At 59.9% G+C, this 14,219-nt stretch overlaps 1 protein-coding gene across 1 annotated transcript in view; it reads left to right on the top strand.

Annotated features, from left to right (window-relative positions):
- The first annotated feature begins 5,451 nt into the window (after positions 1–5,451).
- Positions 5,452–14,219, top strand: part of CACNG3 (calcium voltage-gated channel auxiliary subunit gamma 3) — a 33,207-nt gene continuing 24,439 nt past the window's right edge. Inside the window, exon 1 of the mRNA XM_075514988.1 lies at positions 5,452–5,675. Within this exon, the coding sequence (XP_075371103.1) occupies positions 5,465–5,675 (211 nt within the window). The 5' untranslated portion in view covers positions 5,452–5,464. The remainder of the gene's footprint in view (positions 5,676–14,219) is intronic.

Raw genomic sequence — 14,219 nt, 5'->3', positions numbered from 1 at the left:
GTAAAAAAGATGCATATCTGCACAGCTAGAAAATATTAGCAAATGGAGCCTGCCTGAGTGCAGGCCAGGGCTGGAGACCCGTGGCTGTGGCTGCGCTTAAAGGTACGATATAGACCAAGGGGGAGGGAAGGTGTTGGTTGTTTGGATCTTCAGTTAATTGCTAATTAAGAGGAGTTAATTAACACTCTTACAGATGCTCTTCCCACCACCCCCTGAGCACTGGTTCCCAGGCCCTATAGCTCATGCAGGGCTGTGGGGGGTGAGCGGGCTGGTGCCGGGGGGGTTGGGTGCCGGGGGGGTTGGGTGCCGGGTGCTTTGCCCGGCCTTGCCCTGCCGCAGCAGCGAGGGCAGGGGAGCAGCAGGCTCGGAGGGCCATGGCTCTGCCGATCCCCCTGCGTCTGCTGGTGCTCCTGAGGCTGCGAGGGGTTTCCTGGCCGAGCGCACCGGTACGCAGCGTTCTGCTCGCTTGCGTGGAAAGCTGCACGGCGCAGACCTGCTTTTCTCCATCGAGGAAATGTGCTTTTTTAGGAAGTGCCCTAGTAAAAGCACGTTAGGAAAGGCATTTCCTTCTCCCTTTGGGGACCTCAGCTAAGCCTTCAGCAAGAAGATATCCTCGTCTCTCTCACCTGGCGTGGCTGGTGGTCCCCAGGGACCACCCCGATTTGTGTGGGGGTGGGAAAACTGCAGGGCTCGACCGGTCCCGGTGCTGCCCACGTACCTCTGGCATCTCTCCTCCAGGCTGGAGCGTCCTGGTCTGTCCCCTGCTGCTGGCACCGCTGCCTCTGCTGCTGCCCCACGGCCCCTGGACAGGGAGCAGGGCGAGCTGAGGACGGGCTGGTCTGTGGGGCTGTGCCAGGAAGGTCTCCCGAGGCCCCGGCGCAGGGTTTCGGGGTGGCCGGTCAAGCCCCTTCCCGGCTTCGCTGACGTGCCCATTCCCAGCATGTCGGAAATGCTTCTGAGCTGCAGTTATCCTGGCTCGTGTAAATGAAACATTTGGTTTTGTGACACTTTCCTTAATTATGGGAGCTAATGACAAAACCATTGTGACAAATGACTCAGCTTTTGATAGTGAAGTTAATTAATTCTGAAGGTAGAGTCTCCATCGGAGTATCTGGAAAAACCCGATTAAGAAGTCTGCTTACCCAGTGTAACACGGGCAGCAAAGCCCCAAGTCCCTACAACGTGCCAGGTAAAATCCTCCCCACCGCTGCGAGGGGATGATGTGCTTGGAGCGAGGAGAATAAAGGCCAGACATCAGCACGGCGTTTGCCTCCCGAGCCAACCCTCCATCCATCAAAGGCTCCAGGAGGAACACAGCCTCATTAATGTTTGAATGAGTGACCAGAAGCAGCTTTGCGTTAGACTCTGACCTTCAAGAGCCGTCTCCCTGAAGCCATCTTTCATCTCTTTCATTTGCATTACAATCCTGTTTGCCTCATTATTCGTTATCCACTTCTTCTTCAAAGAATTTAAATCAAATCAATTACATTGCGGTGAGTCGGAGCAGCAGCAAACCTTTTATGGTGGCTCAGCATGGTCCGGCTGGACTCAGATTACAAACTATCTTTTAATCTCCTGCTATTTGTTTTTTTATTACTTCTGTGGTACCGCTGCCTCATCGAATCCCTTTGATAATCTTCCTCCTTTCCCACCTATCCCATGCAGACACGCTCCGCTTAGAGGCTGCTCTTTGTATGACCTTGGGGAAGGGATTCCCTCGGCTTCCCTCCTGCAGCCCGGGACCGGGATCAGGATGTCCCTGGCAGGGCTGCTGAGATGGGGAGCAGCTGAACTGCCCGCAGCACCCGTACCCTCGGAGCCGGCACGGAGCAGCCGGGGGAGCCCTGTGGCACTGGCGTGACGTTTGCTGTCCTCTGTCATCCCCTTCCCTCTCCTGGACTTGTTTTGTCTACCCAGGGTATCGGTACAGAGGAAAAAAAAAGGCGAATGCAATGGTGGGGCGTGCCGGTGCGTGCAGCTGGTGCGTGCGGAAGCAGAAGTGTGGGCAAAGTAACAGGGACGTGAGCGTGCGGCTGCTGTAAGCGCAATCACCTGGGTCTCCCGAGAGGCTGCGTGCTGCTTGCTAGCCCGTGCGTGGCCACTCCTGCACTCCCTTTGCATCTTCCCAGGCTAAAGAGGCTTAATAAGAATGGATTTCTCTTTCTCTCCCCTGCTATTTTTATTGCTACTAAACTGTCGGAAGTCCAGCAGGGAGCTGCAGAGCTGGTAGGCAACCGCACAAGCTCGCGCTGAGTGAGCCAGCTCGTGCCACACGCGCTTGGGCTGGTGGCATGTCTGGCATTGCTCCCTCGTGTCGCATCCAGGAGAACCTCCCTGAACTCAGTCGCACATCCCGTAGGGACACACCAGCCTCACCGCTGGAGTCCTCTTAGAGCCAGTAGATTGCAACCAGCGTTTCCAAAGCGCGTGCAGATATAAATAATCCCCTCGTAGGAGTGGGGAAGGATGAAGACACGTGCCAAAGGCTCGGGAGTCCTTATCCCCTTGCAGCCCCCGGGAGCAGGGAAGTGAAGCGAAGACTAGGCGAGGCTGGAGCTCAGCATCTCGCTGCATTGCTAATGACCTAAACTTGCCTTGTATCAGAGCCTCTCTTCCTTCAAGGAAAAAACCTAATCCAGCTAGGGATTATTTCTGACTACTTACTTTCTGTCACTTTGCCAATTTAAATGCAGCAGAGCTTTCATCGCTGGATTTGGAAGGACAAAGCCTAACAGATCTCGGTTTAGGACTTTTTTTTGCCTGCAAGGACAGCTTTTTTTTTTGCCCGAGTGGTACAATCTCTGCAGCATGTTTCTGTTATTTGTTTCCACTCTGCTGAACTCAGAAGGGTCCAGATCTGTGAGCAGGTAGATGAGGATGGATAAGGCAGTGAAGAGCGAGGGGTGACCGGGGCCGGAGCTGGAGGAGCCCAGGCTGCCCAGGGCAGGGTGCCAGGCCGTGACCACCGGAGCACACTGCCCTCCGGGGCCCGAGCTGCAAAGCGGGATGGCAAGGTCCCCACATTCTTGTCGGCTGCAAATCTTGGTGAACCTCCTGCGTGTCCCCTGGGGTGGCTGCTCTGGGCAGAGCTCCAGGCTCACTCCTGGGACTGGCTACTCCGTGCAACGAGCGGTAAGAGGGGTGCAGGGCTTGGCGAGGGGTGCCCTGCCACCAACCCCTACAAGGGCCAACGTGATCCGACGTGGACTTTGATTCTGTTTGAGCTTGCTTTGTTAAAAGCCTAGGAAACGGTACATGTGCACTCTGCACACACCTACACACACTATGTTAAAATAACACAATTAAGGCTGCAAAATCCCCCACTCGGAATGCAATTTGCAGCCCCTTCGCTGTAGGTGTGAGATATCTTTGCTGCCTCCTCCCCGGGACGCCTGCCTCTGCGCAGGATGGGGGCCGGGCAGGGTGCTGGTGTCAGGCTCTGCCCCACGCGCTGCAGGAGCTGGGTGACAGGCGGTGGGAGCGGCGGGGGTGGCAGGACGAGGGAGCGTAATGCCATGGCTGAGGCAGCTGTCCCGGAGAAGCACGGTCTCTCCCTGCACCTCGCCCCGAGCTACCTTCGTGGTACCCACCAGATCCCTCAGGAAGAGCATCCCAGTGCAGCCGTGCGCCGGGCTCATCTTGGTGCCCAGCCTGTGAAGCCAAGGGGTGACCTGTGACCGTCGTGCGCCGCTGCCAACGCCAGTCACAGAAACTGGGCAACTATAACCCCTCCTCAAAAAATACACAGAAAAAAGCCCCGTGGTTCAGCTTGGGCAGATGCTTCTGACCACAGTCCCCGAGCCTCCATCCTCACCCTCGTCAGAGAGTGCTGTCGGCCCCCGGCCCGCTCAGCACTGCAGCTCTCCGGGTGGAAACGCTGGAAAAGCCCGAACTGGTGCTGTGCAGCCGGCAGAGCCTGGGCAGACCTGCCTCCGCCTGCGGCCTGAGCAGAGGCGCTGAACAAGGCGAAGGGCCCGTAACGAAGCAGGGGAATAAGCCAGGGTGACCCACAGCCGGGCGGCCAGCACAGCAGGCACGCTGCATGCGGCAGGGTGCCGGGGAAGAAACGCTGCGGCATTGCGATCGGCAGGCCCTGCCCGATGCGTATGCGCAAAGAAGGTGATTTAAGGTTGAGGAGGCTACTTAATTTTCACACTTCTTAACTTCTCAGTACCTGGAGTTTTTGGTAACCTTCATAATTTTCTGTTTGCGTCTTGGGAGTAAATAACTAGTATTTACCATGTGAGTGCATACAAATGAGAGCTGTGGAAGTACACACTATCAGGTAAATCATATGCTTTCCTGTCTCACCCGTAGCCCTTAAAAGACTATTAATTGAAGAGGTGGGTATATTATAGGGCTTATTTGAAAGGTCGCATGAGTCATAAGCCCATCCAACTGGCTGCCAAAACGTTTGAGAGGGATGAGGAGAGAGCAGAGAGGCACGGGGAGAGAGAGAGAGAGAGAGAGGGTTTTAGCGGGTGGCACACGGTTAAGGAGCGTGATGTGGAAAACACCCCAAGGTAGAGCGGCCTTGGCTGGCCGGGCGTTGGGATCGCTCTGTCGCGGCACTGGGGGGTGACACCGCCGCTCCCCGGGGCGGGCAGGGCCCGGGCAGGCTCCGCGCCCGCGTGGGCAGGAGCCGGGGCAGCCCCGGGGCCGCTGTCGCTGTCGCTGTGCCCCCCCCCGGGGTCTGCGGCAGCGCGGGGCTGTGTCGGGGCGCGGCCGGCGCTCGGCGCCCGGTAGCGGGACAGCAGCTGCGGTGCCGGGGCGGACCGCGCCCCGAGGCCGGGCGGGGGCCGCGCAGCCGAGCTGCCCCGGACCGGCGGGCTGGGGGCGGGTGTCTGCCCGGCACCCCCGGGGCGGCGCCGGCACCCCGGGGTGGGCTCCCCCGCGCGGTCCCGGCCCCCCGGGGCAGTCCCGCTCCCGGTCGCGGTCCCCGCCCGGCCCCGGCGCCCCGGGGCGGGCTCCCCCTGCCGCTCCCCGGCCCCCCCCGCCGGGGCAAGTGTGTGTGTGTGTGTCCCCCCCCCCGGCTCCCGGAGCCCCGGCGCCCCGGGGTGGGCTCCCCGTCCCGCTCGCCGTTCCCCCGCCATCCCCGGGCGGTGCCCCCGCCGCCGGCCGGGCGGGGGGCGGTTTCCAGGCGGCGCGGCCCCCCGCGGCCCGCCCTCCGCTGCCCCCCGCCCCCGCCGCCCCCCGCGGATGCCTTGGCCGGGCGGCGCGGGGGAGGCGCCGGGAGAGGCGCCGCGCTCCCGCCGCGGGCGCACGGCGGAGCCGCTCCGCGCCCCGCGCCGCCGCTCGGGCCATGCCGGCCGGGCGCCCGGGGGCTCGGCGGCCCCGCGCAGCGCGGCCGCGGGGGCCCGGCTCGCCGCGGGCCGCGGGGGCATGAGGCGCCGAGCGCGGAGCGCGGCGGCGGGCGGCGGCGCCGGCCCTTCCCCTGCGAGCCGCCGCCGTAGGATGAAGCAGCATGAGGATGTGTGACAGAGGCGTCCAGATGCTCATCACCACGGTGGGAGCCTTCGCAGCCTTCAGCCTGATGACCATCGCCGTGGGCACCGACTACTGGCTCTACTCGCGCGGCGTGTGCAGGACTAAGTCCACGAGCGACAACGACACGAGCCGCAAGAACGAGGAGGTGATGACCCACTCGGGGCTCTGGAGGACGTGCTGCCTGGAAGGTACCGACCGCCCCGCCGGGGCGCCCCGCCGCGCCCCCCCCCCCCCGCCCCCCCCACCTCCCCCGGCCCCGCGGGGGGCCCTGCCCGAAAGTTCGGGGGAGGGCAGGGGCATCCCGGGACCCCCCGCCCCAGAGCCGGGCCCCCGGCGAGCCCCGGCACCCGCGGCCGGCGAGCGGAGCGTCCCTCCCGGCCGGGCGGCCCCGCCGCCCCCCGGCTGCCGCCCTGCCCTCCCCTCCCCTCTCCTCCCCTCCCCTCCCGGGCAGGGAGACGGCGCTTGGTGCGGCTCCGCCGCGGGCGCGGGTGGGACTTCGCGGGTGGCTCCTGCACGCAGGACGCGGGCTCCGGGGGGAGCCGGGCCCCGGCCGCGGGGTGCTGGGGTCCCCCGTGCTGCCCGGGGACCGGCGCTGGCCCTGGGCAGCCGCGCCGTGCGTCCTCCCGGCAGCGCCGTGCCCGTGCCTGCCACGGGGGGACGGGAGCTGCGGGCCGGGAGGCCACAGGTCCCGCTCCGGGCCCCGGGGGCCGGTTCTGCCGCGCGTCCGTCGCCCAGCGCGCAGAGCCGCTCAGCCTCTCCCCCTCTGCGAGGCTCTGCGGGCTCCGCGTCCCTGTCGCGGGGAAGCCCCGCGCACCCGGCGTTTGTAGAGCCCATCCCCGCCACCGCTGCCAGCCCTTCCCCTCCGAGCAGCAGAGCGGGGCGAGGCGGGCCACTGCCGCCGCCGCCGCCCCGGCGCAGCGTGGCCCTGCTCCGTTCCTCGGGCACTGCGCCCCACGGCTTGCGTGGGCCGCCCCGCGGCCGGGCTGCTCCGCCACGGCTGCCCCACGGCCGGGCTCCCGCCTGCCCGGCCTCGCCGCTTCGCCCCGTTGCTTCGCTCCTGCAGCAGCGCCCGGCTGGAGAGGCCCCGGCAGCTGCCGCCCTCCCGCAGCGCAGGCCACGCTTTGGGGACAGGTTTGACCCAAAGCTGAGGCCGAGGTTTGTATGAGCAACAGCAGGCTGCGCTTCAGCGTGAGCTCGAGCGGAGCCGGGTGCCGGTACCTGCGCAGCAAAGAGTGGCTGACGGAATCACACTGGGCTGTAACTTTTAAAATTAGCGGCAGCGGTGGGTGTCCTGTGTACGTGGGGGACCTGCCCCGCTGTCCTGCGGGGCCCCGGGGGCGTCGGGCTCCCCCAGCCCGGGAGCGACACCTCCGACGGTGGGGGCAAGCGACCGCGGCGGCCGAGCTGCTCCCTCCACATTGGAAAGTTCTCGGTGAGTCACGGCCACGGATGCAGAAATACCCTGTCTGTTCCTGGTGCTCGGTCCTAAACCCGGTGAAGTCAGTCGGAGCTTTCGTATTGATTCAAGGAGGGTTTGGATCATGCTCTAATTTCATAATAAATAATTTGAGATAATCTGTCTCCCCTCTCGGGCTGAGGGAGCCGAGGAGGCAGCAGCCAGGGCTGTGAAAGATGGGATCACTGGAGGCATGAGTAATTTCCAAAATTCTTGGGTTTGCTGGCTGTATTTTTTTTCAGCAAATGTTTTATGTTTCCCTCGCTGCGATAAATCACCGCTTTGGAAGGAGCCGGTGAGGCCCCGGTCTCCTGGGCACAGCACATTCAGGAAAGGGCTTAACAGTGCCATGCCAGCGCTCAGGGCTGAATCACAGTCCATCGCCCTGAGCCCGCGCGCGGGGCTGGGAGCAGCGGGGCGCCTGCTCGCCATGGGGCTTATCACTCCCCGCTCCACGTTCTCCCCCCGGGCCGGCGCTCCGACAGCTGCCGGGGTGGGAGCGGGAGCAGGGTGGCTCTGCACAGTGCCATGCCGGGAGCGGGAGCAGGGTGGCTCTGCACAGTGCCGTGCCGGTGCCGCTCGGCTGTGCCCGTGGCACGACCGAGGCCTCGCGCTGGGCACGGGCTCTGTCGTCCCTTGCGTGTGCGTGAGAGCGCGGGTGGGCGATGGGGGCTGTGGGGAGCACACGGCACCGAGTGGGCAGCCGGGCGGGGAGGGTCCCAGGCAGTGCTCGGGGTGAGCACATGGGGCTGCGATGGTGCTGGGGGGACGCGGCGGTGCTGCTCATCACCCTCCTGAATTTTGCTGGAGAAATGAGCTGGTGTCTCACAGGCTGTTAACTGATGCGATGCTGGGAAGGGAAAACTTCCCCCAGCCGAGCTGTGCAGAGCGCACGCGGGTTCCCGCGCGGAGGAAGGACAGTGCTGCGGCGGGGGTGAGTGCCCCCGGAGCTGGGGATCCGTGCCGCAGCCGCCCGGCCGCTCTCTCCACCAGCGTGCCCTGTGCCGGGGGAGCGCTGGGTGCTGAGCCCCTGCACCCAGTGCTTTTATGTGCAGCAGGTCCTGTCTGATTCCTGCTGGCAGGGCCTCGCTGTGCCTCTAATTTCTGTGCACTCATTGCATCTGGCTTGAAAAACGGACAAAGGTTGCACTTTATCATCCTGTGCTAGGAATGAACGCGGTCAGTCGAAAGGGCCAGTTCTCCTGTGGTGCAGAAGATGCTTTTAGCACTGAGCAGTGCGCTCTGCCCGTCGGGAAGCGCCTCGGCCTTGAACTTTCCGCCGCTAACGGGGGTTTAATGTGTGTAACAACGGAGGAATTAAGTGGCGAGCTCCAGTCGCTCGTCTGGCTGAGTGTGCGTGGCAGGTTATTAAAATGACCGACGTGAGCGCTGGGTGCACGCTCCGTCGCAGATGCTCTTTAAATCCATGTCAGTCACACGCGCAGCGCCTGCGTGGGAGCTGCTCGCACCACGTGAGCGTCAAAAGCCCATAGGCGAGAGCGGATAAATCTTGAATGAAGCCGCCGCAGACCTATGTAGAGACACCCACGCTGGAAAACACAAATTAGCGGTTGACTCAATATCTGGAGCCCAGGCAGGCGTTCCCAGACTGCTGTGCTGGGATGGCCTCTGTTCGAAATTGCAGCGTTTGGATTCTAATTATCACTTTTACAATATGCAAATACCGAGTAGGTGTCTTCTTGTCCTTCCCGCTCAAACGTGACCAGCGTTTGTCGGTGTCCCCCCCCCTCGGCTGTTTATCGTCACTTGGTTTCCTCTGGGACTTCCTTGTTAATATAAAAGGTAGGGAGACGCACGGCACTTCAGGGAGAAAGCTGAAGTTGAGAAATAGCTGCTTAGGCTTGTGTTGGTTTTAGGCAAGTAAAAGAACTTTGGTTTTCATCAAACTTAATTAAATTCAGCATCGTTAAATGCAGGGAGCCTCCTTGTCCTCCCTGCTGCGTGGTATAGATTGGGACTGCTTCCATGGCATCATGTGGAGCTGAAACAGGCGGGAGAATTTGGCCAAGGCTGCTTGAAATACCGTATTTTAAGGCAATGTGGTACTTTTCCTTTCTTCCTTCATTTCCCTCATCAGAATAAAGTGCTCCGTCATTTCTGGAGGACCACGAGCGTTGCTCTGCCTGCTGCCCTCCCGGAGGGCGCACAGCGTCCTGCCGTCCCTGCCGCCGGGGCGTCCTCAGCTGGGGCGGGACGCGGGGCGGTTTGCGGAGGACGCGGGGCGGTTTGTTTGCAGAGGACACATCTGCCTGCGGCTGTGCAAGGATAAGCAAGCTTTGCTTGGGTTTTGGTCTTTTTTGGGGGGATCCTGTCTAAATTAAAACCTGATACTGCGAGTGCTGTCAGCTGGCCCCTACCGCCCACAGGACGCAGCCGAGCCATTTCCCACCTGACCTGCAGCTCCTGCTTGGCTCCTGGTGCGTTTTAGGTAGACGGTCACTCCTGGAGGCGTCAGCCGAGGGTGGGTCTGCCGTGTCCCTAGGCCAGCTGTTGCACTGGGAAAAGAAATGAACCCCTCAAACTTCCTCTGAACGTAAGAAATAATCTCTGCAGTTTGCCTCTTTTACCCACAATTATTTCGTGTTTTCTGTAATACTCTTGATAAAGACATTGTTATAGCTCAACACTCTTCCGGTAACAGGCGATCCCGTGTAGAAATACCCCATGAGATGACCACGTGCAATCTCTGCGATCTGCCTCCCAGCCCCTTTAATAAAGCGCTGTTGGTTCTGCATAATACTGGTCTTTTACTTTTTCGGGAGACTGAAGTCAAATACCCTGTGGAACTCTAAATGTATTATGTTACTGATTTCCTTTAGCATCCGAATTTGTAACCGTATCAAGAAAAATTTATGAAGTTTGATAAATCTATTTTCCACCAGCCTGTTTGACGTTTATCCCGTCCCCTGGTTCCTCCCGGCCGCTGCCCACCTCAGCTAACCCACAGGCGATGCTGGGGACGCAGCTCCTACCCATTGCCATCGCTCGTGGCACAGTCTGATTGAACATTAAACCGGCTTTTCCCGTCTTCTAGAAATTCAACAGAATGCCAAGATTTATTAAAATCCATTTTAGATCCTCAGAAAACTTCTCAGCTTATTCTCTGAACGCTCCTGGGAGAAAGTTCTCTAGCCCTACCAATTCGATGTTTACACTCAGTAGTTGCTGTTTAGCATCCTCCCTAACTCCCGGCAGAATACGGGAGCCTATTTGTCTCCAAGTACAGAACAGAAGTATCTGATGAATAAATAATTGTGTGTCACTTCTGCTTCATGACTGGCAGTTGCACCGTCATGATCTGGTAGTGATTTATATCAGCGGTAAAGCTCCTTTCTTCTAACGTGACTAAAGAATTCCTCCTTGTTCTGCTTAAACCTTTCGGTTGCAGATTTATTTTAACTGATCCCATTAGCTTCTCTTATCAGCCCCGTGTGCGTCCTAACTGCTCCTTCCAGTATCAAAAGCCCCGAGTTTTAATTTTTTAATTGCAATTTTCAGTTCCCCTTTCAGCAGGCCTGACAGAAGCCTGGGGTGCCAGGGAAGCGCGCTGCCCTTGCTCCCGAGTAGCGATCGTGCTTCTGCATTGACGTTTTTCCCCCAGTCGGTTCTGTCTGCGGCTGCTTTTGGCTCTGCTGAGCTGAGCTGGTTCGCACCGAAGGTGTTAAATTGGGCTGGAAGCAGCTGCCCCTGGACAGCCACCAGCTCTTCCCCTGCTTTCAGCTCCTCTCAGTCCTTCTGAGTGAGGCCAAGCAGAGAATTTCCCCAAGGTGACAGCAATATTGTTTCTGTTAGAAAGTTATTATCTTTAATTTTTAAAAGCGCCAAGCAAATGTCCCTGAGATTGCAATCATCCATGATAGAGCACTTTTTCTCGCTACTCATTATAGGTAGGTATTTAAGGAGCTGCTCATCCTGTTCCTCTGTCTGGTTGGTGTCTGTAATAGATTCTCATCAACAACCCGTCTTGCAATTGAACGCTTCTCCACGGTGCTCTTGGTCCAGCTCCGCGGTGCTGCCAGCGGCGCCAGCTCTGGCGACGGCGTCTCTGCTGCGGCTGCCAACCCCTCCCCACGCAGCCGCGCTGCCCTCCCCGGCAGGCGGCAGCCCCAGCACGGCCCCCCCGCCCGTGCCACCGCCCGTGGCTCTGTCCCGGGGATGCTCGCTGGCCCTGGCCCCGCGGCGAGGGGAGCCCTGGGATGATGGCTGTGCAGATGGGGGACCGTCGGCGTGGGCTGGAGGTGATGGAGGGGGAGACAGGACAGGTCTGTAAGCGCGTGGGGGGTGAGCGGGGAATGGTTATTTGCTCTTCATTAGATGAGAGCTAGGAGGCGTCAAGTTAACTTGTGTGACGGAAAGTAGACGATGGAGACGTCTAAGATGATAGTGATGGGTGAAGGTGAAGAGGGACCAGTTACTCATTTGAGATGCAATTACCACGCTGCAGGTTTAACAACCTTCCCCTCCGCGCCCAGAAAGCCTTTGCACGGGGACGGCGCTGAGAGGGGCAGGCCACGTGCCCGGCACTGGGGTCAGTTGTGTCACCGGGGTCAAAACAGGATTGAACAAATGCCTCGAGCATGGGGCTCTGCGAGGTGTCACGTACGATGCCCCAGGCATAACCTCTGATTTAGGAAATCCCTGAACCTCGGCTTGGTGGAGGATGTATTGAATAAGCACTAATTACTGTCCGCTGATAGAGATGGAAATTAGGCTAACTGAACCCTCGCTCTGCTCCAGACCCACGTTCTTGTGGCACGTGGCCAAATGCCAAGAGCCATAAAAATCCTTCTGGACAAAGAGGGGTCGCAGGCCACTGCCAGCCGGGGCTGCGCCTCCAGGCAGCCGTGCCTTCGGATCTCACTGCTGTTCGGAAAGCATCTGGAGAGGAGCCGTGCTTCAGCTCGCTGCCACCAGCTCTTCTTTGAGAAACTGTCGCTTCGAACCAGGGGTGCAGAATTTACCCTCCTGGGATGCTGCAGCATTTATCTGGACAAAAATCCCGTCTTCCGGGGTGGTGTAGAGAGCTGGTTCCCACATTGCCTACGAGCAGCACGTGACGAGTAAAATGTATGCTGTGAACAGCTCAGAAACAGGCATTTTATTGCTGCATAGGCGTGGTGCAGAGTCTGTCATCTCAAGAGCTGTTACTGTTTAATAGAGGTGGAAGTCTGAATTTGAATGAGGCTCAAGTGGGTTTTTTTCCCATGCAAGGTCACTATCTCCGTTACGGCTGTAAATAATTAGGGATGGCTAATGAAGGCTGCAAGCCCCGGTGCCGGGGCTGGTGGCTGGGAGCGTAGCTGCGGTTTGGGGGAGGATGCCCCACGGATTGATGCCGGATCCTCCTCTCCCCGGTCCCCGGGGAGGTGGGGTGCTGGCGCGGGCTGGCCGGGAGGTGTCGGCGGCTGATGCTGGCTGAGAGCAGGCAGGGAGCGGGGAGAGGTGCTTGGCTCCGCTGCCGAGAGTTACGTGGCCTTTGGTAAATCACTTCCCTTCTCTCCGCATGAGTTTTGCCTTTTGTAATACGAGGCCGGGGGGATTCATTAGTGTTCATCTCTTATACGGCTCCTGGAAAGGCGCACGGCACCGTTATCGCTGGTCCGTGGGGTAAAGACCCTTCCCTGCCCACCGGCACAGCCCGCCTGGACCGCGCGGTGCTCGTTGGCACAGTGGTTCGGGGTAACGGTCCAGGTGTGGAGACCTGCGCTGCTCTTCAACTGCCCGGGCGACGTGGGATGAGATGAGGTGGGACAGCCACAGTATGCAGCCTGCTCAGCGCTTCTCGCATCTCGGTGGTTGCTTTTGACGTGGATTTCACCAGGGATGTTTAATGAACACGACCTGCACTTCATAAATAGACATTAACCTCCTTTTTCAGGAAAATCAAAATTGCTCTTAAAATTATATAAATGTGCTAACCCGTGAGTATAGGGGGGTTGCTCAGCCGCTGCCCGAGGGGTCCCGCTCGGCAGGGGGGTTAATCGCCTTGCCGATGAGCGTCTCTGGCTGACTCACGGCCGTGCACTGGCAGGATGCAGATGCAACGTATCCAGTGTCATTAACGCACATCGGCGCGGGTAGGTGCTGCGGGTGAGTTAGTCAAAGACTTCCGAGGGGAAAGGTGCCCACCCCGTTTACTGAGTCACTCTGAAGCACCCGCGGGGAGACGGGGAGCGAGCGGGGAAGCGCGGCGGGGCGCGAGCAGGGCTGCGCGCTCGGCGAGGGTTTTCTCCACGTGCCTGCGATGCTGGAGGAACCGGGGAGGGCTCCTGCCCGCCCGCTGCCCTGCTCCGCCGTCAGTAAGGGCTGCAACTGTGCTACAACATCTAAAACTCACTTCGGTTTTTTTAAATGACACTCGGAAGCAGATTCCTGGAAGCTGGTGTTTAACTGCATTTTGGGTTAGTGCTTAGCGTGAAGAGGGTGGTTGGACGTCCCTTCTTAAGGGTTGATGGGGGGGTTTGCTTTGGCTGACACTTCAGGCTCAGCACCAGAGGTTTTCTGCAGCTTTCCTCTGGGGTGAGGCACCCCGGGAGCGCATCCATTGCCGCTCGCCCTGCGCAGTCCCACCGCTCGGGCTGTAACGAGCCGTGGCTCGCGTGGGGGGACCGCAGCAGCGGGCATCTCGAGATATGTCTTTGATTAAGAAGACACCTGCTGCGATAAAGAATGACAGGGCCGGGGTGACAACTGGTGTCTTCTCCCTCGGCTCCTGCGTGCTGACAGCTCTGCGGCGGCTCCGGGGAGGAGAGGTTCCGCAGCCTGTGCCGAGGAGGAGCGGCGGGCTGCGTCGCTGCGTGGCAGATCTGTTACACAACCCCCAGCGTAAAGCACTACTTGTGTCATGGGCCGGTGGGTCAGCCCTGGGGACGCGGGGATGCTTTCCGAAATTTTCTTATTTTACATTTGTGTTATCTTTTAACTATCTGCTTGCAGCAGGTATTTAACAGTATCTTCAAAACGAAACGTTCAGGCCAGGGTATGCTTCGTGCTTTAAACTGTCCCATGTCCTTTGGAGTGATTCTATCGGAGACAGAAACGCATCGACGTCTCACGGTCACTCTCTGGACCGGGGGCACGCCGCACGACGAGCGGCACGCCTCTGCCTGGCCCCGGGCTCGCCTAGGTGAAGCTGTTGAGCGATGGCTTCGCTTGCCCGGTCCGGTCCCTCGCTCGTCCGAGGTAGGGAGGGATGCAGAGCAGCTGGCACAAACGAAGGTCTGCTCGCTCTGCGGTCTCCGGAGAAACACGAGGA

Source organism: Mycteria americana, chromosome 12, assembly GCF_035582795.1.
Source record: "Mycteria americana isolate JAX WOST 10 ecotype Jacksonville Zoo and Gardens chromosome 12, USCA_MyAme_1.0, whole genome shotgun sequence".
In the NCBI taxonomy this organism is placed as follows: Eukaryota; Metazoa; Chordata; class Aves; order Ciconiiformes; family Ciconiidae; genus Mycteria; species Mycteria americana.
Note: the sequence above shows the minus strand (reverse complement) of the source record. Positions and strands in the feature narration are given on the sequence as shown.